General features: G+C 39.8%; 1 protein-coding gene across 4 annotated transcripts; it reads right to left on the bottom strand.

Moving 5' to 3' along the window:
- Positions 1–1913: 1913 nt before the first annotated feature.
- LOC105007655 (Fc receptor-like protein 5) lies at positions 1914–21033 on the bottom strand. 4 transcript variants are annotated; one of them, XM_034289079.1, is made up of 17 exons: positions 20964–21033; positions 20796–20837; positions 19812–20105; positions 19456–19719; positions 19071–19316; positions 10839–11129; positions 10474–10752; positions 10091–10336; positions 9692–9799; positions 9581–9605; positions 9446–9501; positions 9239–9286; positions 8219–8305; positions 7574–7615; positions 7379–7450; positions 4449–4545; positions 1914–2846 (listed from the first exon to the last, which is right to left on the bottom strand). In XM_034289079.1, the coding sequence occupies exons 1-16, from the start codon at positions 20992–20994 to the stop codon at positions 4454–4456; spliced, it is 2223 nt and encodes a 740-aa protein (XP_034144970.1). In that variant the 5' UTR covers positions 20995–21033; the 3' UTR covers positions 1914–2846; positions 4449–4453. The 4 variants fall into 4 exon arrangements, with proteins under 4 accessions (XP_034144970.1, XP_034144973.1, XP_034144972.1 ...); XM_034289082.1 differs by having other exon boundaries at positions 8219–8272; XM_034289081.1 differs by having other exon boundaries at positions 20796–20832; positions 20964–21015.
- Positions 21034–26751: the final 5718 nt, after the last annotated feature.

Here is a 26751-nt window from a genome sequence, read left to right as displayed (position 1 = left end):
TGAGCCCTCTCCTGTACTCCCTCTTCACCTATGAATGCGTTCCTGTACACAGCTCCAACATCCCACAGCTCCAGTAGGATGTGCTGGACAAACAAATCCGATCCATGGAGGCCCCACCTCGCAAGTTACAGGACTTAAAGGATCAGCTCCTAACGTCTTGGTGCCAGATACCACAGCACACCTTCACAGGTCTAGCTGAGTCAGTGCATTGATGGGTCAGGCAGTGGCGGATACAGAACATCATTAATAAGTGGGCCTGGGAATGTCTGGATGGGCCTCGGTTTTAAAAATACCACGACACCCACAGCTTCCTTCGGATCCTTTTCTTTACTGAGTCTGTAATAACACGTGACAGGGACGGCATCAGTTCACACCCTCTTCTCAAACTACTGTCTCTTTCAGATCCAAATACTGACTAATGCATATAACAGAAAATAACAATGACAGTCTAAATAACATCTATCAGTTGAAGGAATCGTATAGTGGATATTGGTGCTAATTTTTTAACAACGATTTCTGTAATATACAATATGTGACAGGGATTGCATCCCCTCTTCTCAGAAGGGATACACAAAATGAAACTACCATGCTCTGACTCACATGTCTAATCCATTACAGTTAACCAAGGTGACTATATATATGTACACACACAACAGTATAAATACATCTTCCACATTTTATACAAATCCCACAGTAAAACTACATTTCCCATAATGTAGCAGTGCACAAAGCGCCTCCGAGATAGAGGCAGCACTTCAAAAAAACAGTTGACAACAGTACGATGCTAAACCTCACAATAGCATTTAAACACCTAATGGTACAGACTCCGACTTTACACATTACAACTGTCTTACATCGATCTTTCACAACATACTGTAGTCATGCTATGTGCATTAAACATTAAAACTATGTTTAGAAGAGGAACACTTCGTCAAATACTTATCTCTCTCAGATCCAAATGACTGAGAGAGACACACCTGTCAGATGAATAATTCCACACATAAAATAAAAGATAGGTAAATAACATCTAACACTGCATAACTCTTGTTATAAGAGTAGAGCTTGACTCAAACTGAACATTATAATACAAATAAATGTATTCATATTCAGAGCAACATTTCAGAAAAAACAATCCTTGCAGGCCAGCATAAAAAACACCTCTTCTTACCGGAGCTGCTACACAAGGCGGAGTCTCCTGGGCTTTGAGGTTGAACACATTGATAATGTCATCATAATCCGAACTGTCAATAAGTTCTCTTTCAAAAGACAAAAGTGTCAAATTGTTCAGGCGTCCAGTCAGCATGGATGATCTCAAAACGTTTCCAGTTCCTGTAGCCATCTCTCACAAATGTAAATTCTGTGTGCATCTCCAGAAAATGTCTACAAGCCTTGCAAAACACTGCATCCCGTTCTTTACTGTATTCATCCATTTGAATTTCTCATACCAGTTTCTGTTGAATGAGCGGGATTTTCCACTTACGGGATTTTCCACTTATGGATGGGCCTGGATGGGGCTGTTTTGGCAGAAAAAGGGGACCTACACAATATTAGGCTGGTGGTCATGTTATGGCTGATCGGTGTCTATTTTTTATTTTCTGTCAATATTTTGACTTTATATATTTCTTATATACTACATAATGTCATGTGCCATGTCACATGAATTTCATTGTTCAGAATGATGCATATTATTCAGTGCACTTGCCAAATAAAATTATTTGACTTAGGATGGTTTAATAGTTATAACTCATGCTGTGTCGATATAGCAAAGTATCCTGATTGTGTTTGTAAGTAGATTGGCTTCATTAATAATGACAGTGGATAAGTGAACACTAACTGACGGGGACTTAACGGTTTTAATATGTATTCATTTTCAGAGTCTCTTTCCATTGAATATTGGTGGTTCAGTATGTAAATACAGCAGGAAATAGTCTGATTTTATTATGTTTTACTTCAGTCTTTAAGGCAACACAACATGCACAAGGAGATTATGACTTTCTATACCTACAGTAGATATACTTAGTAAAGGACTGTTTCATTAGCATTAATTATAATTAATTATAATACAATGTCAAAATGTCAAAATGTTTACACTAAACAGAACTTCAGTTAAATTTACAATAAACTAACAAATAGTGAACAGTGCAGTTTTACAAAGATTCAATACAAACCATAGATTTTAACTCTACAAGTTCGTATTGTACATCTGCTAACCAAATATAATCAACCTTTAGTCTAAAAATTGCAGACAATGTAAACAAAAACACAATATACATTTAACCTATATTAAAATCATGCCATCATGTAAAACACAATCAGTTAAAACAACTTATCAGTTCCTCAATTTTAAAACACTGAACTCACTAAGGGGAAGTTTAAGCATTCAAGCCACTAAAAGTAGAACATGATGATTAGGCAGCCATGTTGGTATGAGGACCAAGACACAGAGTTCAACACTGCTACTGTCATGGGGTCTTTAATGAGCACAGAGAGTCAAGACACCCATTTAATGTCCTACATGAAATACGGCACCTTATGCAGATCAATGGTCCCTTAACTGCTCTGGACCATTGGGATTTGATCTTTAGAACAGAGGGAACAGTGCCTCCTACTGGCCCTCCAACACCACTTCCAGCAGTGTCTGGTATCTCATCAAGGGACTAAACCCACTTAGATTTAGAATCAATGCAGGGCTGTTTTCTGCTGGGAATCAATGGAAACACCAAAACTCTAGATAAGGTAGATCGTTTTTGGAAGGTGCTTTAATGATCACCAGGATGATTTGGTCTGGTCATTGATGTAATCACATTGGAACTGGTCTTGAAGGGTCTTGGTTGTTGAACTCAAAACTAAAAGTGACAGAAAGGAAAACAGCAATATTATTAAACATTACACGTCTTTACAAATGTAATACATCATGTATAAACCAGTTGATTCAACATAAATTTAACAGTGATATAGAAGAATCTCCTGAGTAATTAAATGACTCTTTATTAACATTTGTACTAGATTCCCAGAATGGATCACATCCTTTGTCACTGATATTAATAAATCAAATGAGGATGAAAAAAAGGTGAGTGAACTGACGTTCTGAACTGGTGTCTGCGATCAGGAGTTTGAACTACAACCCTCTTTCCAAAATGATGCATAAAAATGCATATAAAAACATTTATCTGAATGTAATTATGTGTAGCAATAAACGCTTGTTACTAAAAGGAGGATTGATGTAAAACTCTTCATTTGATTCACTAGGTGAATCTTCAACTGTCCTCACTAGAGAACCTTTTAAAGAACACATGTTTATGTCTATAGCCCTGGTTCCCTAAAGGAGGGCATGAGGTATTACACAGACGTACAACCTCAACTTATTATTTGATTATGCACGAGACAAAAAGTCGTATTGTAATGGCTTGTTGTTTGATCCAAAACATGGCCGTCAAGCATCCCACTACAGCAGGAGAACCAAACTGATGAGCCCGTACCTGACAAATCACCTATAACCTCCCAATGAGAAGCATCAGAAGAGCCCATACCTGACAAACCACCTCCAACCTCCCAATGAGGAGCGTCAGAGGAGGATTGGCATTATAAGGAGGTTTTAGGTGCCTTTTACATGCTATTTATTATGTTATGGAAGGTTGTAACTGAAGACATTAGTGTATATGATTGTCTGATCGATTATCGATTCAACAAGGTTAACAAGTTCCTTATGCAAATCATTTTTGTTCACTGCAATGCAAATCTCAGTCAATGTATTAGATATTTCGATGATGGAGATGTGATGTCATCTTGTTTTTTCAGGATCTTTTCCAGTAATACTTCTGTTTCGGTCACTGAGCAGTTTGTTTTTTCCCTTTTTGGTTGGCGCCATTGCATTTCTCCAAAGACAGATTGTTTAGATCATAGGTGTCGAACTGGTTCCACGGAGGGCCGAGTTTCTGCATGTTTTCACTCTCTACCTTGTATTAGATTGATTAATTAGGTCACTAATTGGTTAGGTTCTACCCCCACCTGGTTGATTAAGACTGAACTGGGAACCAATCTAAACAAAACATGAATAACCAGCATAAACAAGGCCCTATGTGGAATTGGCCTGACACCTGTGGTTTAGACCACACATGGTTAACTAGGGGTGTGTCAAAATGCTAATTGCCATGGTCGTGCATGAGCACTAACTCTGAGAACAAATGGTATTTATCAATGATTATTGCCTAGCGATGTGCTTAAAACGGTCATAGGATCGTTTGATAAATCTGACTTTGTTTGGTGTAAAGAAATATTCTCAAATAGATCTGTAAGTAGGAATTTAGGATTGTTTTTACGCCTGCTTACTTGATGTGGCCCCTGTCCTGTGCTGTGTAAAGACTTCTCCACAGAGGGTGGAAAGAGCCCTCTTAGAACACTTATCTATGAATGTACTGAAATGCACTCATATTACATTCATTTCGTACCCATTTCAATAGATGTGATTTGGTCTGACAGTACTGGGAGCTGTGCCTGGCATTACTTCAGAATAGATTGGTTCTGTCTCTGGTCGGGGTGTTGATCCTGTAGGGGGTAATGATACAATGTCTGTATAATTCTACAGTTGCAGTGCCCTTCATAAATTCTGGGACAGAGGAGTACACATTTAGATTTTGTCTCTACACTTAAGGCTTATGAAACGACGATAAAATTATGAATATGAGGCAAAATGCTACAGAAGGTCACTTTTTTCTGTCTGTTTTACCATTTAAACACTCACAACATTTTCAGAATTCCACCCCCCCATTTCATGTGATCATAAGTATTGGGCCAATTCAACTTTAAGCAAATGTAAGTACAAAAGCTAGTGTTTAGTTGCAAATCCCTTCCATGCAATAACAGAAGTTAGTCTTTGACACACGGACATCACCAAACTCTTGGTATTGTTCTTTGAGATTGCTTGCCAATCCTTTACTGCAAACATATTCAGCTGTTCTTGATTTGGGGAGTTTTTGACATCAGTCTCCTCTTCAGCATGTGAACTGCACGTTCAATCGGATTTAAATCAGAAGTTTGACTGAGCCAGTTTAAAATGTTTCACTTTTTCCCATGATAAACTCCTTGGTTACATTGGCTGTGTGTTTGGGGTCATTGTCATTTTGCATTGTGAAGAACCGCCCAATGAGCCTGCTTCCATTTTCAACTCTTCTCACTGGAAGCCAAGAAGCTTCTGTTCACTTCTGAATTAATTCTGCTACTACTAACATTTGTTACATCATAAATAATAATAAAATAAACATTCTAGAAATTGTTGGTAATTTCACTGACATTTCATTTAGGGATTTTGTTCACATTCGTTTTGCTTGGCCGACCTGGTCGTTGCAGATTGCTGAAAACACCAGTGATTTCTTGTGATTTCCAAACTTTTGTGCTACAGGTAATGGAGTTCCTCTTTTCATTAAGCATCCAAATCGTTTGCATTTCTTCAACAGACGTGGCCTCCACCTGCCCCAGCGTCATGGACTGCTCTGGGGGAGGAGCTTCCACCTGTCCTGGCGCCATTGCCCCCCGCCCCCTTGGAGGTGGGGGTTATGTGTCAGGTTCTGGCTATGAGGAGGCCCCGGTCCATCGGGCGGAATGGATGCCTCTAGCCATCTCTGTGCTTTGCTTTCAGTTGTCCCCAATTAGTGAGAACTCTAATAATCTTAAGTCATAAGATACCAGTATAAAACAAAATATTTAAACAACGATAAACAGTTGACAACAAGTTGAATGCCAATGTGCACCACAACAATTAAAAGAGTGAAAGTCGGAGACACTACCCAATGCTCCAATTAACTTTTTAAAATGCGTTACTAAATAAAGTGACCACTAGAGGTCGGTGTTTGAAAGTCTCAGGCACCGAACAACCACAGAAGCCTGCATTTGACAAAAGGCTTTGGAAAAAGCACGTGATCAAACAAGGCATCCGACGTCATCAGTCATGTGGTACGGTATTACCTCGATGCAGGCCTCGGCCCTCTCGCATGGGTTAGAATGGGTTGTCATTTCCAGGCAAGCCTCGATCAGAGAATTTGGTTCAATCTCCTGATCAACAATAATAAAAAAAAGTGTGTGCTGTCGCATAAAACCTGAAGGAAAACTGCATTCTGTCAGATTATTATCTAATTATCTACTTTACATAGGCTACTTAGCTTTGGTTTATGTGCAATATATGAGAAGCATTTGTAAATAACTTGGTATGGAGGAAAGCCCGGGTGCCAGTCAGTAGAGATGGACATCTGCAGTCCACTTGAGAAAGGTGTGGGATCAGACAAACCCCCTGGTGATCATACATTTGAATGATACATCTCTACGAGAGAAACGCTGGAGTTAAACATTCATAAAATATGGTGGATCCAATCCTTGATTGAAGATATGATATTAAAAACTGACAAGAAAATATTCCTGACATAAAAATTACAAATGCAGTGTTGCCAGTGTTACCAGGAAAATGATAAATAGTAATCATTGAGACTCGAACCAGACTTTCTAAAACAATTATCTACCCATCCACAGATCTACATGATTAGCTACCGTCCAGATATTCCTACTAAAATGAGACAATTCTAACAATAGCCTATGGTATTGGGCCTGGCCGTTTGTAATTGATAATGAATGATGTGTAGCAGAAACCTTTTGACATTTACCGGCTTGTGAATTTCATTTGTTCTTAATAATTCAGTTTTGTAAGAAATCAGCCATTTCGTATAGTGATTGAAATAACTGTCGCATACCCGGTTGTCAAGGGAGAGAGTAATTAAATATTTATTGCAGCATAAGATAGCCTGGTTCATGAGGTTACGGACCTGGTCTTCCTTACACAACCTCAATCTCATCTCACTCAATCTCTTCTCACTGTAATGTTGGTTACAAGCTGATATATACATTGAAGGTTGTGTCTACTTAGCAAAGATCAGGTTTCCAAGACACTAACCCCCATGTCAAATGGTCACTGTGTGTCCATGCTTGTGCAGTCGGTTATTGTTTGTCATGAGACACGGTCGGTTTGTGTGTTCCTTTTGTAATGTTGTTCCAGTTATTTTCCTTTAAATGTCTCTGTCAAATCTCTATGCTGCCTGTGCCTCCTTCTGCTACACCCACAAGCCATTACATATGTTCACATAAATTGGGGGGATGGAACTCTGACAGGAAAAACCCATATGTGCTCAGAAATGAAAGGTGACATTTTGTACTTATACCTCAGATTAATCATTTAGTCGTATTTTCATTTGACTTGAATGTACAGCAAAAATTACATTTTTTACTTTACTTTCTCAGTACTTATAGAGGATACTGTATATACATAATGACATACATCATTCAGTCAAAGGGCAAGGAGATAGAATGTTATGATTGATGGAAAATGTATTCTTACCTCTTTTCTTATTGGCTATGGCCTTTCTGTTGAGGTCAATTTGCGCATAGTTTTCTTCAACAAGTCTAGATTCTGCCGACAACAGACACGTCTCATAAACAAATGAAAGGATGAGCTCATTCCAAATTCTACAACTTTGTCCAAAACTCCAAAGTCACCTATGATTTGAACGTCAACTTCAGAAAATGGTTTTACCTGTAGCTTTCCCTGTTTTCACCTCTGAGTAGATTGTATTTCCTTTGAGATCAGATAAAATAGTTTGTTTCTGTTAGAATTTGTTTTATTTATTTAACTTTAATATATAATATATGTACAAGAACCATAACTGTAATATATTTATATGTACAAGAACCAGCAGTGTAATATATTTATATGTACAAGAACCAGCAGTGTAATATATTTATATGTACAAGAACCATAACTGTAATATATTTATATGTACAAGAACCAGCAGTGTAATATATTTATGTGTACAAGTACCAGCAGTGTAATATATTTATATGTACAAGAACCAGCAGTGTAATATATTTATATGTACAAGAACCAGCAGTGTAATATATTTATATGTACAAGTACCAGCAGTGTAATATATTTATATGTACAAGTACCAGCAGTGTAATATATTTATATGTACAAGTACCAGCAGTGTAATATATTTATATGTACAAGTACCAGCAGTGTAATATATTTATATGTACAAGAACCAGCAGTGTAATATATTTATATGTACAAGTACCAGCAGTGTAATATATTTATATGTACAAGTACCAGCAGTGTAACATATTTATATGTACAAGTACCAGCAGTGTAATATATTTTTGCAACAGTTGAATGAGTCACCTTTTTTGTTATTTTTCAGCTGGTTGAGTTGAATCTGGACATAAGTCACATCACCTGTCCCAGAAGCAGAAGAAGAACCAGCCACAACTGAGACAGAACATACAGACAATTTACCTTAGTCATACTGTACAGGAACAACTGACACAGAACATACAGACAATTTACTTTAGTCATACTGTAGAGCAACAACTGACACAGAACATACAGACAATTTACTTTAGTCACAATGGAAACGAACAACTGACACAGAACATACAAACAATTTACCTTTGTCTGTTACTGACCAGTACCATTCTTTAAGTATGTTACCCTTTGCATGATTATGAAAAACCAGATGATCCACCAATACCAGCAGCACTGAGTTGAGTTTTATAGCATTATATCTATGTTTCTCTAATGTAGTCTTTTAGTTTGTCTCCTTTCCAACCATTGTCCGTCCTGCTCTTCATCACACTTGCCAGGTTATTCTGATGAGTCTCCTCTTTATTCAGTGTAAACATCTTGATGCACCAACCGTAAAAACCATATGACCCTAACAGTGTTACTACCTGCTTTATTTTTATAGTAGATTAGCAGGTTTAATGTGTACCCAGGGATGCCAGACCGCCTCTAACCCCCGCCTCTAACCCCCGCCTCTACCCCCCGCCTCTACCCCCCACCTCTACCCCCCACCTCTACCCCCCACCTCTACCCCCTGCACCTACCCCCTGCCTCAACCCCCCCACCTCTACCCCCACCTTTACCCCCTGCCTCTACCCCCACCTTTACCCCCTGCCTCTACCCCCACCTTTACCCCCTGCCTCTACCCCCACCTCTACCCCCCTACCTTTTTTTCTCAAAAGGCTTCTTTTACCAGGTAGGCCAGTCCAGTATTTGGCCTTTTGACTAATCAGATCACCTCTTCAAATGTAAGTGTGAATACAGCCAGAGTAGCCTGTCATTTAGTTCATTTGTATCACCTCCAGGCCAAACTGTATGTTGTAGCCACACGATGGAACTAAAAACACAACATTACAGTACCGTTTGTGTTGTCTGAGGGATAGATTGTTTCATAGATGTTCGCGCCACCTGTTGGTTGAAGAAGACAGAGGAAAATGATCATCCTCTGCTTATCAGGGGACATAGAGTTCATACTAGGTAACATGTTATTGTAAATAGTGAATGTTGTCAAGTCAGTGTATGAGGTTTCAGATAGAGAATGACAGAGATCTGGTCTGAGGGACTGACCATGCTGCAGTAGATCCTGCTGGTGATCCTGGTTGGTGATCTGGGTCTGGGGAGATCTACAGGGAGAGAGACACTCATAAAAACATAGACAATGGATCCAGTATAAATCAACAGTAGACAGACAGGTTTACTCACAAGGATGTTCTATTACAACAGGAACCTGGAACAAGAAATGCAGCTATTATACAATGTTATTATAATTGAAACTAGTCTCCAACATAAAATACAAAATAGTGAAGGTTTCACCTTTGCTGTTTTTAAATTGACACACAAGAACCAGCAGAACACCCAGGAGAAAACCAGCAACAACCAGACCCCCAACGACTCCTACTAGGACTAATATAGAGGATCTATCTAAGACAGGAGAGAAAACAACATAACAATCTCAGACTCAGAGGTTGTAGACTAGAGAATACATAGAAAGTAGTGGAGGGGACTAATTCATGTAGATTGACAGTAAATAGAAGAGCAGTATACATCCTTATCTTGCTAATCTAAATGCTTTTTAATAATTCTACACCATAGAGAGAAGAGAATACACAGAAATAAGTGGACTAATTCCTGTTAGACAACTTTCCTAAATATGGTAATCATAATGTGTTTTGAAACCCTGACTACCAGATGTGAATCAGAATTGTTTTTTACCCGTAACTGTCACCCAGCTTCCAGGTGATTCTCCCTTATTAGATGTACATTTATAAAAGCCTTCATCTGACTTTGATACTACAGAGATGGTCATCTCTCCTGTGGTCTCATTCCTGATCAGTACTCCATCTTTGTAGAAATCAGCTTTTATCATTTTTGATTTGGTTGTTCTGTGTTTACAGACTAGAGTCACTGTGTCTCCTTCAGTCACTGGATGGACAGGACTCTCCAGGATCACATCACCACCTGTGGAACATAATATATATATAATGATTATATCAAACCTGTATTCTGGAAAATACTCAAGATAAGTGATGTTGTTTAAGTTATACACTAATTCAGTTACAGAATTGAACATTGTATTATAATTTTCTTTTGTTTACCAGTAACTGTGATGTTGACAGCATTACTGTTCTCTCCTGATCCAGACTCACACCAGTACACTCCACTGTCCTGAGCCAGTGTGTTTTTGATGGTCCATGTTGACCCTGCTTTTGTTACCCATTTTGACTCATCCAAATCCTCCACTCCTTTCTGTGTGTATCTCTTAACTCTCCAACCAGTAGGGTTGCCTTTGTCTTCACATGTTAGTAAAACTGGTGTCTTTGTAAAATGTTGAGTTAATTTAGGAGCCACTGTAAGAGAAACTGCAGGCTGCAGGTCTAAAACAGAGAGAGTCAAACTTAGGGACACACAATCTTGTTTCAGTGGGTGAAGGATTCAATGCTATTTTAATGTAGTTACTGACCTCCTGACCAGAGAAACTGAGGTTCACTGTAATCTGTGTAGTTGGAGTTTCCTCTCCCAGCTCTACACACATATTCTCCTGTGTGAATACGACCAGCAGGACTCAGAGTGTAATATTCTTCAGTAGTCCCATCATCAGATAGGGGCTTAAAAGTGTAGGACCGATCTGAAGGAACAATCCTGTACCAGAAGAAATTCCAGTCTGTAGACGTCTCTTTAACTTGACATCTCAGAGTCACTGAGTCTCCAGGGTTCAACCACTGAGGAGAGACACTCAGGACAGGCTTGGGTTCTGTGATTGGGTAAAGGACATGTAAACTTCACATTTTAGAAAGTATTCCAAATAACTGTAAAGTGTTTAACACGATTCCCCCACTAGGACACATCTGAGAGTGACCATCTCTCCAGTGAATATCTGGGTCCAGCTGGAGGGTCAGAACAACAACATTTGTCTCAACTACATCTTGTATAACATGACAGTTAGGACGGCCAACCTAGCATTGTCTTCATTACTAGTGTGACAGACTGGAGCGGCTCTCAGATGTGAAGTTGTGCGATGAGGAGGATATGAAGGAGACAGAGGAAACCAGCAGAGAGAGAGATGCAAATTCAGTGGTTCACAAACTCGTTGTTGTGAGGTTCCTTGATCAAACTGATACTAATCTAAAAAAAGACCTAATAAGAATAAAAAAAAAAAAATGTTTTAATATTGAGGATATCAAGCTTTTGCCTGTCCTCTTTATCAAATTACATATAATCAAAGTACAAGCTATCCAGTTCTCAAAGTTTCATGTGGTTATTCATCTTATTTTGATAAACTGCTTTACCACAACATCACTGATGATACTCTATATATTTTCTGTGGCTTTGCTACTATTCATACAGGTAGGTGGAAATGTTTCAGTCTTGGTACAAAAATAACAAAAGATCATCAAAAAAGCCCTTTTTTCAAAACTCTAAACACATCTGATGTTGACTGAGTTAAACAATGTAGAAAGAAAGACATGTTTCACACAGGCATATATTACATTCATACAAAGTACATGCATAACGTCTGACAAGATTTTCTTCCGTATTGTCAATGTCACTGTCGAGGAGGCAGGACCCAGGCGCAGAGTGGTAGCAGGACATTGTTTTACAGTTTTTTACGATTGTTTACACACTAAAATTAAAATTTCCACACAATTAGCAAAATTTTACTCCAATGAGCAAAACACCTCCACAGATTTGCACAACATTACACACAGTGATTTGTAAAACTCTACACACATTTTCACACCTTAGACACAGATAAGGATCGTGAGGTTACTTCCTTGTAATTACAAAGCACCGGATTGCCAATGACCACACTAATGAACGAATTGGATAAACACATCTACCAGGTGTGGAAGCACACATGTGCTAATTTGAAAACGCAGCACTCAGGTGTGCTATAAAAGGCAGCAGGTGAGTTCACCTGTCTTCAACAAAAATGGAAGGAGTTAGAAGAAGAAGAAGAGTGAGAATGAGAGGGGGAGCTCATAGAGGAGATGAAGGCGGTAGAGGAAGAGGAGAAGGAGGTAGAGGAAGAGGCATAGGTAGAGGAGAAGAAGGTAGAGGAAGAGAAGGAGGTAGAGGAAGACACCTAGGTAGAGGAAGAGGTAGAGAAAGACTTGAAGAGTTATATAATATATATATATATATATATATATATATTTTATTTTTTATTTTTTTTTTTATCTTATTTTGTTTTTACATAGGATTGAGGGTCGAGGACATCCAACGAGTCTCTCTGTCAACATTAGGTCGAATCCTAAAGAAAAATCAAATATACATGAAGCAACTGTATCGGGTACCATTTGACAGAAATTCAGAGAGAGTGAAACATCTGCTCAATGAGTATGTGGAGGTATGCATTGTTCATCTGACTATGGTGTGGTATCATGCACTGCTCATAATGATCTGTCACAAAAAAAATACTGTGCTATAGATATTGAATAGCATCCTATTTTCTTTAATGTGTTTCAGAGAGTCTTGCAAATGGATGCTGCTGAAATTCAACATTAATTTATATATGTGGATGAGGCTGGATTTAACCTTGCAAAAACAAGAAGAAGAGGGAGAAATGTAATTGGGCACAGGGCAATCACCAATGTGCCAGGGCAGCGAGGGGGTAACATCACCCTTTGCACTGCTATCACACAAAATGGGGTCCTTGAAGCAGCTTCAGTGCGGGGGTGGTTTCGTCACACAAGGCGATTCTTCCAACGGTGCCTTGTCAATGAAGACATAGCCTGTGATGTGGATGAAATCTTATGGCCTGATCCAGCCAGACGAAGAGACGGATAGTTACAGTATTCTTGTTGCTTTTACAGTAGTTTTCTTTCATTTCTGTTTACTTTTACTTTACTTTTCTTCAGAGTCAAAGTGTATGTACTGTAATTCATGCAGTAATTTTTATTTGTCTACGGATTTTATTTGTTTACAGTAATTGATATCATTGTTGGTTGATTACTGTAACTGATTATGGTAAGAAATACTGTAAGTATTGAAATAAATACTTGAAATATTCAGTCTGCAGCATCAAGTGTTGTGCAGTGCTTGGTAAGGTTATAGTAGGCCTACAGTATTTGTCTACATTCTCGTCATATCTCAAAACAAATCATGAATAATGTTGTGAGTTTCTCACTATTTTTTGTCACCTAAATTATCTCTTAAGAATGTCTGGCCAAAAATCTATTTTTTTTTTTACAAATGTGTTTTTTATTTATCACAGCAGTGTGAAACTGGCTGCAATAGTGTATGATCATTGATGACTGTGTTGGTTAAATGAAAACAAATAGCATTTTCACAAATATGTGTATATGTTTTGACTGAAGTGTGTATGTTTTGACTGAAGTGTGTCATTTTGCAAACAATCTAGGAATTTTGCTAATTGATTGTGGTGTTTGGATAATTGTGATTATATTTTGACAAAAATAACTCTGTTTTCAAAATTGTGTGTAAACAATTGAAAAAAACTGTAATAGTGGTTTCCAAAAATAAGAAACAAAGGAGTGCTCATACCACAACTTAACAGCACACACAGTATAAATAATTGACCAATGACGTTCGAAGCTTTGGACGTCACAAAATCAACCAGGCCCAACAGGTGTTGTTTTCAGAAAGGCTGTTTTGAAATTGTGTGCATAAAATGCTACTGAAATCCGATCACTTCAAGGGTTGTCAGTAGGAGTTTGAGACACGCATGCAAATGGAAATTAGAGAGAAGTATTTGAAAGAGCAAGTTAGTCAAGAGAGTCATGGAGCTACTTAATTGATAGTAGTCATGGAACAGTAATTTGAGAGTCATTCAAGAGAATATTTAGTGTTGGTTAGCTCTTAGTTGAGAGTAATTTGAGAAGTGGACAACATCATTATTCAGAGTGTTGCTTAGCTAGGTTCTTGGAAAAGGTAATATGATTGTGCGTTAGAGAGCCATGGAGAATGTATGTATTACAGTATTCATAAATATTTTTCAGTGGCAGTTGACGAGAAGATAACTGACTGAATCTAAACAGAAATACCTTTTGTCAACAATTTGGTTGACAAAAACGAGACTAGACGAAATTATCTTTCTGACAATAATTGTATTTACCATTGAGGATTTTGGAAAGAGTCGTTCTCAGTGGTTTTTTCATGACGCTCGTTCATGACGCAGGTGTCATCAAAAGACCTCTGAAAGCGCATCCCAGTATATACGCACAGGCAAAGACCATGGTGTGGTGTCTGGAGACGTGGGTACACCCCATAGACTGTATAAATAATGGACGACGCCCTTTCGCTCTTTTCCATTGGTGAAAAATGAAGCCACCAGTGTCCTGATACGGCGCTGACATCTTGGACTTGCGTCTGCGCAGATAGCGATCTTGGGACCAGTTCTGCGCAGTAGTTATGCGCAGTAGCGAGAAGGAAGTAAAGCCGTAAAGCCGCGAAATCAATGGCCCCACCCCTGTGCCCCGCCCTCACTCTCCCTCACAGAATACCGTAATCAATCGCAAGTCCAAGTACAGTACAACCTTTGCTTGTTAAACCTAGACGATATGTTATAGCCTAACTTACATCATGTTTAACCTTAATTTAGAATAGGCCTATTACAAAAATAATTGGTAACTTCTAGCTAACGATCACCTGCTAGCTATTAACATGGCAATTAACGAGGCTTGTTGTCTTTTAGCTAACGTTAGCTAGCCCATTACATTTATTTACTAATTAAATAGCTTATACATTTAACTTGCCGAAAAAAATTCAAAGATCGATTGGAAATGCCAGATCGGTTAGCACAATGTACTGCAGAACAACCCATTATGTCCGTGTGAAATTATAGAAATTTAGAGATTAAATGTAAAGTTCCAATCTCCTCAGTCCTCCGAAGATTCAGTGGCTCCTCGGCTCAGATAGCTGTCAATCACAGCTGTGAATCACGACGTCACACCACCGTTTTTAGAGCATTAAATAACTAACTAAAAACAAACTTATTTTAAAAACAAACTCTTGAATTTACATTAGCGTGATACAAACTACAGTAAATGACAGAAACCAGCTTCGGAAAAAATATATTTGAAGGGTAATTTAATTGTTTAGTTGGTCTCGCGTCCCATTGAATAACATGGGGAGGGCGGGGTTTATGACCTATACTGGGACCACTCACCAGGGGGCGATCGAGACGTTTTGGCTTCACTTTTCAGGGCTTGTGCGGCACGCTTGGTACACCCTAATCTGTTAACTATCAAAACGTCTTTGAATCTTCTGTTCTCTTCTCGTTCTTACATTTCAAACTGATATTTCCATCCATGTGAATTAAGCTGCACAAACAATAACACAAGTGAACTTACGCATTTTCCACTGGATTATTACATTTCCCACTGGATTATTACATTTCCCACTGGATTATTACATTTCCCACTGGATTATTACACTTCCCAATGGATTATTACATTTCCCAATGGATTATTAAATTTCTGACATTTCACGCATCCATAACGTGCACAGCGATGCGCTTAACATTTTAATTAATAGGTCTAATTGTAGGCAATATCAACATTGTAAGAGAAACATTATGATATGTTCCATTAGCCTTATTTGATATATTTAGACTACTACAGGTTAATGAGGCAATAACTGATCGGACTAAAATGTGACTAAAACATAAGGGCATATTGTTGACTAAAATGGCTCAATCATTATTCAAATTATATGAATGTAAATAAAACTGAAACATATTTTAGTATAACATCATGTGATCGATGACTTCTGAAGCTTTGTTTGACCAAGTTATTTTCAAACAAGAATGCAATAGCCCACATAATAGCAGCACAAAAAGTAAAAGGAAAAAAAAATCTAAAATAAATTAAAGGCACAAGGCCTTAAATAGGATCCCCAATCAGATGCAAGGAAGGGCAGATGTCTCTAATTGGGGACAACCAACACCAAAAGCCAGAGATGCATAGAGGCATCTGTTCTCTGACAGGTCCCCCCCAATATATAAATATAAGCATAACTATTACATTTCAATAATAGTAATAAGACGAAATGAAAGCACTTGTGCTGATTATAGACACTGAATAGCGTTTACGTTTCAAAAGACGCGACCCCCCCCTCCCCCCTGTGACTCATCTGACAGTGTGAGTCTGTCCTTGGTGGTTGACTTTCAGTAAGTAGGTCGAACCAAGGAGATGTTACACATTTCTTTACTTCCACCACTCAATACTATAAATACAAATCCTAACCGTCACCAGCCTTCATTTTCTCTGCACTGAATTACAGGTCACTTGTTATGTTAGCTTGCAGTTAGCTGATGTTTGCTAGCAGGCTAACATAACACCTACCAATGTTTGCAGCTGTTTGAATTTGAGTGAATGAGAGAAGCTTGCAGTGCAGTGTATGTAGTGTCCCTTAGCTGGCAAGGTGACAGGGTTCATGTCTACCATCTGAAAGGCACTCAATGCACGTAGCTAACGTGAAGTTAATCCAGTCAGTTTGTTTTATTTTGGTAGGATTCACATACAATAGCTGGATTTGCAGACTTACAGTAGCAAGGAAACCGATTATGCAAACTAAAACAGTATTACAGCACTACTTTTGGTGTCCCCCTCAAAAATTGCTCTTGAGAACATTTTATGTAATTGTCCCCTCCAAACTTGATATCAGATTTTCAGCCCTGGGTACATTCATGCAAATTATTATGTACAGTTGTCTGCTTTTTCCTGCATTATCAATTGCTTATGTCATATTGATCAAAATATATTACACAGGTTCTCTGTTGAATTGTCTTCCCTCCCAAAACATCTAGGCATTAGTTAATTGCATGAGTCATTAAATGCAAAATGGTTGAACCAGTTGTCATAATCTGTTTAGCATATTTTCTATACTCAGACACAGTCAGATGACCCTGCTGGTTGCCATGGAGACAGCATGTGAGCACATCCCAGCAGATGCCTGCAGAGGCTGGATAAGACACTGCTAAATATTCTTTTCGTGCCACATTTCAAGAGAAGACATCCGTTGTGATGTGGATGAGAATCTGTGTCCTGACAGACTGTGGCGTCAGGAGGTGTAGAAAGACTGCACTTTAACTCCCCATACAGTGTTGCATGTACAGTTCTGCCTAAGGGGTGTTTCTGATGTTGATATTTCTCATTTTGTATTTTTTTTCCTTTTTCTTTCCTTTTTGCATAGTCTTGTCTTTTCTGAATCAAAATGACATTGTACTGTAATTTGTTGACAGCCCAGAGAAAAAGCATAAATGTGAATCCAGTCTAATCTGTTGCAATCAGTATCCCACATTCAGTAATGTGTAACTTTGTACTGTTGACATTGTGCAGCCTTGGGATTTTCCAACCATTGTCATCAATACAGAAGACATAGTTTACATCAGAAAATGTACCATAGCGACTGAGAAAAACTAAAATATTTGTTACTTTTTACTTTGCCAAAACAATAAAAACTGTGGTGCATGAAAAATGTATATATTAATTGTGATGTAGACAACATATAATGGCCAAATAACAAAGACAGACTTGGGTAAATTTAGAGTAATGTGTGTTAAACATTGACATTTCTTTTGTTTCTTTCTGACACTTTTTGTTACAATTGTTTAGACAGAAAAATCATTTTGCAATGAAAGTGACTTTTTGCATCAATGATTGCAGAAGTAGCCTTCATTTATCACACTTTGATTATGGGATAGACATTTTACATATTACTGTCAGTTGTGATGGGTAACGTACAGTTTGAGTTTTGTCTAATGTGAAAACAGTGAAATAAACTGTAACAGATTACCTTTAAAGTCATTTTGACATGTTTTACATTGTTTGGTCTTGGTCTGATTGTTACAATGACTTAACTGAAAGAATTGCATTATGTTGTACTCTGATGAATGTGCTGATTGTATTTCACCAAAACTTAGATCACTAATCTTGTGGTGAAAGATGTTCACAAACCAAATGAAAGCAAAATCTGTTGTTTTGAATGCAAGATATAATGATTTACGAGTATGAACTCTTTGGAGTTTTGAAAGAGTTTGAAACGATACTATAAATAATAGTATTATAAATAATAGTACTTAAGTGACAAGAAAATAATATGTATTCATTAAATACTATGTAATACTCATTCAAAGGTTCAGAATGCTGTAAGTAAGGCATGTGATTTAAATTAAACAGATTTTCATAGCATAATTTTGGTGTAAATTGCAAACAAAATATATTCAAACAGAACTTAAATTGTATTTTTATGAAAATCTTTGAGTGATGTAATTGGATACAATATGATCCTTTACACACTGCGTTGTTCTTAGCCCTGGGGACTCTTGAGTGCACATTGTATTTACACTTTGTCTAAGTCCTGACTTCACCTGAGTCAGAATGTGTAGGAAGGAAGTGATAATCATTCTGTTAAAGTATTGAACATCTTATCATAAATATTTACACATTGACTTATAGGAACCAGGATACATGACTGGAGAGAGAACAGCACAACAGCCTCAAACCCAAAGGGAGGTGAAGACTAGAGAATACAGTTCATGGAAAGTTGTAGACTAGAGAATACATGGAAAGCAGTGGATTAGAAAATACATGGAAAATAGTGGATTAGAGAATACATGAGATCAAATGACGTTCCTGAACTCAGAAATCCAATTGTGTTTTTAACGCTACTTTACACATCACTGACAAATACAGATATTAAGGTACTCAGATCATAATCATTTTCTTACCTATTAATGTCACCCAGCTTCCTGGTGATTTTCCTTCATTAGATTTACATTTATAAAATCCTTCATTTGACTTTGATACTGCAGAGATGGTCATCTCTCCTGTGGTCTCATTCCTGATCAGTACTCCATCTTTGTAGAAATCAGCTTTAATCATTTTTGATTTGGTTGTTCTGTGTTTACAGACTAGAGTCACTGTGTCTCCTTCAGTCACTGGATGGACAGGACTCTCCAGGATCACATCGCCATCTGTGAAAAATCATGTATCAATAAAACTACATTTCCATCCTGGGGTCATTACCTTCAAAATGTACTGAACTTGTATTCTATAAGCAATATAGCATTTTATCATCCATGTTTTTTATTGTCTTTTGTCCAATGTACCTACCAGTCACTGTGATGTTGATAGCATTACTGTTCTCTCCTGACCCAGACTCACACCAGTACACTCCACTGTCCTGAGTCTGTGTGGATCCTGATTTAGTTACCCATCTTGACTCAACCAAATCCTCCATTCCTTTTTCTGTGTATCTCATCAGTCTCCATCCAGTAGAGTTTACTTTCTCCTCACAGCTTAGTGAGACAGATGTCCCAGATGTAAAATGCTGAGTTCTGTTAGGATTTACTGTCAGAGAGACAGTAGACTGCAGGTCTAAAACAAGGAGTCAAACCAGTAGTTATTAATACAAAGGAAGTGTGTTCAATTAGTCTACAATAAAATCCAGTTAAATTACAGATACTTACCTCCTGACCAGAGAAACTGAGGTTCACTGTATTCTGAGACCAATATGTTATGTTCTTTAGCTCCACACACATATCTTCCTGTGTGAATACGACCAGCAGGACTCAGAGTGTAATATTCTTCAGTAGTCCCACCATCAGATAGGGGCTTAAAAGTGTAGGACTGATTTGAAGAAACATTCCTGTACCAGAAGAACCTCCAGTGGATGGATGTCTTGTTAAACCGACATCTCAGAGTCACTGAGTGTCCAGGATTCAACCACTGAGTAGAGACACTCAGGACAGGCTTGGGTTTAACTGGGATTAGACAGAGGAAATGAATAAAAAGTTATTCTAGTTAAGTGGAGAGAGTTTAACATGATTAAGTACAGTGGACCAGATTCAGCCAGTTGTACAACATCACTGATTGTATAGATTTTCCTTGGCTTGTTTAGATGTCTGGTTATATAAAAGAAATGTTTCAGACTTTACATTTTAGAAAGTATTCTAATTAACTGTAGAGAGTTTAACTTGAGTATGACACATCTGAGAGTGAAAACTGTAGTCAGGATATCCACACTGGCATTGCCTTAATGTGGGTTTTATTATATTATTATATTATGGTATTATTATTATTTTTTGCTTTGGTACTATTCACACAAGTACGTGGTAATATTTCATTGCTCTCAGTAAAGAACACACAACAGATCATCAAACCAAATAAAAGTAGCTGTTAACACAACACTATAAGTCTGAACTTCTCAATTACTTTTCCATATGTGATGAAGCACAAAGTCAGTACAGTAGAAAAGTCTAAGGCTACAGTATATGTTGTTTAAAGCTACACATTCATCTGGGTAGCGCTGTTTGCCTAAACTCAATGAGTGGATATTCTGTTTTTTTTTGTGTGAACTTGACAAAACTATGAAATATACATAACAAACATCAGTGGCAGAGACAAAGAGGAAGAAACAAATAGACGGATTGATCAGATTAATGAGTGTCTACCATCATCTTCAGGGTGATGACTGTAGATGAGGGACATCTGAACTACAACAAAAAATAGATGTCATTACAGTACAGTGGTAATTCAGTAGTATTCTAGAGTAATAATTCATTTGTGTATTCTACTGCAGCAATAGAGTAGTAATATTCAAACATTAACTCAGTACTCACAGAGTAGCAAACAAAACCAGGCATGTACCATTCTGACTTGCTGATGAGTAACTTTTTGCCTCTACAGTTGTATTAACCAAACTTCTCTGCTTCCGATATGATCAGAGGCTGATTTGATCACACCACTTCCTTGACAGGAAAAAAGATTCTAGAGATACTAACAAGACTGTGCATTGTGCATTAATATCTGAAAATATAATCCTCATAGTTGGCTAAAAGACCTCACAGTGGTTCCTTCATCATTATTGGAAGACCGAAGGATGGGAAAAGATTACATTTTTAAATTTGAGTATTTTAGCAAATGCAATTATCAAGAATGACTGCAGTTAATGTAATCATTTAACATGGGTAGGTGGGAGCAACACTCCTCTGTAGTTGTTAGAAAACAGCTTGGTGTGCTCCCCGTGGCACCGCAGCTCCTCTTCCTGTCCGGCGCTCCACCTCGGCGGTGTACTAACCACCGGTCGGAGAGTGATGGCAGCAGCGCGACCCGAGGACGCACCTGTTGTCTCTGAGTCATTAGCTCACTATTCTGTATATTGGTTTTGTTAGTCACAGTTCAGAAAGGATTATTCTTTCCTGTTGTTTCCTGTATACGTGAGGTGCAGGTTTTTTGTTCTGACATAAGAATACAACAAGAGAATGACCGTTATCTCTTGGTTGTTTGTTTTTCTTTCCCTTTTGCATTTTTATGCACACATTGCACTCACACTGTCACAAAGACTCTCAGTGCTAGAAGGAAGAGATTAACAGACAATAATATAAATGGCAAGATTTTATTCACGAAAGCAACAATGGTGGAAGGTGGGATTTCATTGCTTGAGAGTGAAAGTGTCAAAACCATAGTCCGTTTGGTAACTTCTGTCTTTTTTATTGTAATTAGGTGGGTAGTTTTGGGTAAACATCTCTCAGTTATAACTAATATCCACTGCACCATCATCTCATCATGTTGTCTGCCTGTCTCTTCATATTAGCACAGACATGAAACTTCTGTCTCATCAGGGTAGAAACGACATATAGTGTCATGCATTGTTAAAATGTACCTCATCTTAAGGTGGTTTAAAGAGACTGACATAGTGTCATGCATTGTTAAAATGTACCTCATCTTAAGGTGGTTTAAAGAGACTGACATAGTGTCATTCATTGTTAAAATGTACCTGTCAGAGTCCTACCCATTATGAGGGCAAGCCCTGACCACTCGCTACAGGCTTTACCTCCAACACACTACCCCAACACAGATGACCAGGACAGGTGAGTACTCACTGATTAGTTTTATTACAAAGTTAAATTCAATAGCAACACTACAAAATCCCATACAGTATATTCTGTTTTATTTTCCCCCACAGCAACAATCAGATTTCCCCGATCCATATGGGCTCAGAAGAGGCTTTCCTCTAATGGGCTCCCTCCCCCTCTACTGGGCATATAATGTGACAATATCACTCCACACTGAACCATTTCATGGGCACAGCAAATAGAATCAAAGGTGAAACACTGCAAATACTATGGTATAAAACATCACAAATAGTTTGTTGTAAAATACTGCAAATTGTATGGCGTATAACACTACAAATAATATGGTGTAAAACATTACAAATAGTACAGTGTAAAACAAACACTACAAATAGTACAGTGTATAACAAACACTACAAATAGTACAGTGTATAACACTACAAATAGTACAGTGTATAACACTACAAATAGTACGTTGTACAACACTACAAACAGTACGTTGTAAAACACTACAAATAGTACAGTGTAAAACACTACAAATAGTACAGTGTAAAACACTACAAATAGTACGGTGTATAACACTACAAATAGTATGGTGTAAAACATTACAACTAGTACAGTGTAAAACATTACAAATAGTACAGTGTATAACACTACAAATAGTACGTTGTATAACACTACAAATAGTACAGTGTATAACACTACAAACAGTACGTTGTAAAACACTACAAATAGTAGTGTAAAACACTACAAATAGTAGTGTATACAGTCACTTGTATCGTTAATAGCGTATATTAACAAACACAAAACTTAGGGAACTGCTCTCTCTCCGATGTTTGGGGGAAGAGAGGAAAAAGAAATAATATGAGTGTAGATAGATTCCCTGTCTGAGTTCCCCCCCTGAACACACAGCACAGGATTTACAGGGAAAAACAGCCAATCCTCCCTGTCTCATTAGCAACATTAGCAATAATGTCCCTGCTGCCTCCCATTTACTCATTCCTGGCTTGTGACATACCTTTTAAAGTTGGTGTAACGAGGACTTGTGTGGGAGACGGACGCACGCACGCACGCCCTCCCCCCCTGGCGTGGTGTTTGGCGTGCGTCATCGCCGGCCTTTTAGCCACGCCGCTCCTCCTCCCACGGCACTGTCATGTCTTGTTATTGCACACACCTGGTGTCCATTCCCTCATTAGGTTGCCTATATTAGTTCCTGTGTTTCTGGGCGTCTTTGTGAGGTATTGTTCTATGTTGGGTGTTGTCCTGGAGAGTAACGTGCATGCTTATTTTGCGCTTTGTTTATTTGGGTGCCATTTAAGTAAGAAAATTACAAAGCTACGTTTACCGCTTCCCTGCGTTTGGCTCCTTTATTTTCATCACACACCACGACGACACCACTGTTACAGTTGGCACATCTTAACCTCTGTTTTACATATGCAGCCCCCTGTGGGTTGGTGACAGAGACATCCCTTTGGGCTCAGTGTCACACTTAAAATATCTTGCTTAGATAAGGGAAATGCATTGAAGGGTGGCTGCAAATCCCAGCATTTGACCAGAGGGAGAAATTCTGCTTGATAATCAAATAAAACGTAAAACCACCAACCCATTGTGAGCTAAAAACAAAACATTTAGCCACTCCCTTTCCCTCCTAAACATGCCACACACACACACACGCTCACAAACCACAGTCCACATCCTGACTCCGAGCTCCCACGGGTTTGGTGGTTGACTTGTTCACTCGTCTGAGATGGTATTGATATTAGCTGACATTTTAGTGAAACACTGTTACCACAGTGATGTCTTTGCTCTTTTGTCCTTTATGGTTTGGTTTCACTTTGTGTTTTTGTCATGGTTAATTTTGGTTGAACAAATAATTGTTTTAGCACAGACATGGGATGTCTGTTTGGTTTTATGTCAACATACATCTAATTGTAATGTGGTTTTAGAGAAGAAGACCTTTTGGCAAAACAGCACTTTTTTTAAATCACCCTTTTGCAGTTGTCAGGTCCTGAATATAATGAGGCCTCTAGGCATCTCTGCATTCTGGTTTTGGTTGTCCCCAAACCCAAACCGAGGCTTTCTGAACCACTGAGGCTTGTTTCGAAAAAAAACAAAACCTTAATTGCTCGAAGCTTTCCAACACAGTTCACAGCAGGGACATCTGCTGGACAAAATATAATATGGCATGTTCGATTTAGAAATTTAGTGTTCAGCCCAGAGCGATGTATTCAAAGTAAAGGTAGGGATGATTAAATAATAAAGACAACTGAAAAGGGTAACCTCAATAAAACAGGAATTTGTGGAAGGAAAAATGCTGACATTTTGCGTTCAACCAAATTGTATCACCCGGAACAGGAAGAACGGAACCCACGACCAGGTGAACATACCATACCATACCATCTTCATCCGCTTATCCGGGGCCGGGTCGCGGGGGCAGCAGTCTAAGCAGGGATGCCCAGACTTCCCTCTCCCCAGACACTTCCTCTAGCTCTTCCGGGGGGACACCGAGGCGTTCCCAGGCCAGCCGGGAGACATAGTCCCTCCAGCGTGTCCTAGGTCTTCCCCGTGGTCTCCTCCCGGTGGGACGGGACCGGAACACCTTCCCAGGAAGGCGTTCCGGAGGCATCCGAAAAAGATGCCCAAGCCACCTCAGCTGACCCCTCTCGATGTGGAGGAGCAGCGGCTCTACTCTGAGCTCCTCCCGGGTGACCGAGCTTCTCACCCTATCTCTAAGGGATCGCCCGGCCACCCTGCGGAGAAAGCTCATTTCGGCCGCCTGTATCCGGGATCTTGTCCTTTCGGTCATGACCCAAAGCTCATGACCATAGGTGAGAGTAGGAACGTAGATTGACTGGTAAATCGAGAGCTTCGCCTTGCGGCTCAGCTCTTTCTTCACAACGACAGAACGATACATTGACTGCATTACTGCAGAAGCTGCACCGATCCGTCTGTCAATCTCCCGTTCCATCCTTCCCTCACTCGTGAACAAGACCCCTAGATACTTAAACTCCTCCACTTGAGGCAGGCACTCTCCACCAACCTGAAGTGGGCAAGCCACCCTTTTCCGACTGAGGACCATGGCCTCGGATTTGGAGGTACTGATTTTCATCCCCACCGCTTCACACTCGGCTACAAACCGTCCCAGCGCATGCTGAAGGTCCTGGTTAGAAGGGGCCAACACGACAACATCATCTGCAAAGAGCAGAGACGAAATTGTGTGGTCCCCAAACCTGACACCCTCCGGCCCCTGGCTGCGCCTAGAAATTCTGTCCATAAAAATTACAAACAGAACCGGTGACAAAGGGCAGCCCTGCCGGAGTCCAACATGCACTGGGAACAAGTCTGACTTACTGCCGGCAATGCGGACCAAGCTCCTGCTTCGGTTGTACAGGGACCTGACAGCCCTTAGCAAGGGACCCAGGACCCCATATTCCCGAAGCACCCTCCACAGGATGCCGCGAGGGACACAGTCGAATGCCTTCTCCAAATCCACAAAACACATGTGGATTTGTTGGGCAAACTCCCATGAACCCTCCATCACCCTGTAGAGGGTATAGAGCTGGTCCAGTGTTCCACGGCCTGGACGAAAACCACACTGTTCCTCCTGAATCCGAGGTTCTACTATCGACCGTATTCTCCTCTCCAGAACCCTGGCATAGACTTTCCCGGGGAGGCTGAGAAGTGTGATCCCCCTATAGTTGGAACACACCCTCCGGTCCCCCTTCTTAAAAAGAGGGACCACCACCCCGGTCTGCCATCCCAGAGGCACTGTCCCCGACCGCCACGCGATGTTGCACAGGCGTGTCAGCCAAGACAGCCCCACAACATCCAGAGACTTGAGGTACTCAGGGCGGATCTCATCCACCCCCGGTGCCTTGCCACTGAGGAGTTTCTTGACCACCTCAGTGACTTCAGCCCGGGTGATGGACAAGTCCACCTCTGAGCCCTCATCCTCTGCTTCCTCAATGGAAGAAGTGACAGCGGGATTGAGGAGATCCTCGAAGTACTCCTTCCACCGCCCGACGACATCCTCAGTTGAGGTCAACAGCTGCCCACCTCTACTGTAAACAGCGTTGGTAGGGCACTGTTTCCCTCTCCTGAGGCGCCGGATGGTTTGCCAGAATCTCTTCGAGGCCAGCCGATAGTCCTTCTCCATGGCCTCACCGAACTCCTCCCAGGCCCGAGTTTTTGCCTCCACAACCACCCGGGCTGCAGCCCGCTTGGCCTGTCGGTACCCGTCAGCTGCCTCAGGAGTCCCACAAGCCAACCAGGCCTGATAGGACTCCTTCTTCAGCTTGACGGCATCCCTTACTTCCGGTGTCCACCACCGGGTTCGGGGATTGCCGCCTCGACAGGCACCGGAGACCTTACGGCCACAGCTCCGAGCGGCCGCTTCGACAATGGCGGTGGAGAACATGGTCCACTCGGACTCAATATCTCCAGCCTCCCTCGGGATCCAGTCAAAGCTCTGCCGGAGGTGGGAGTTAAAGATCTCTCTGACAGGAGACTCGGCCAGACGTTCCCAGCAGACCCTTACAGTACGCTTGGGCCTGTC

The sequence above is a fragment of the Esox lucius genome, chromosome 20 (genome assembly GCF_011004845.1).
Source record: "Esox lucius isolate fEsoLuc1 chromosome 20, fEsoLuc1.pri, whole genome shotgun sequence".
In the NCBI taxonomy this organism is placed as follows: domain Eukaryota; kingdom Metazoa; phylum Chordata; class Actinopteri; order Esociformes; family Esocidae; genus Esox; species Esox lucius.
The sequence above is the reverse complement of the archived record's forward strand: the minus strand, read 5'-3'. Positions and strand labels throughout refer to the sequence as shown.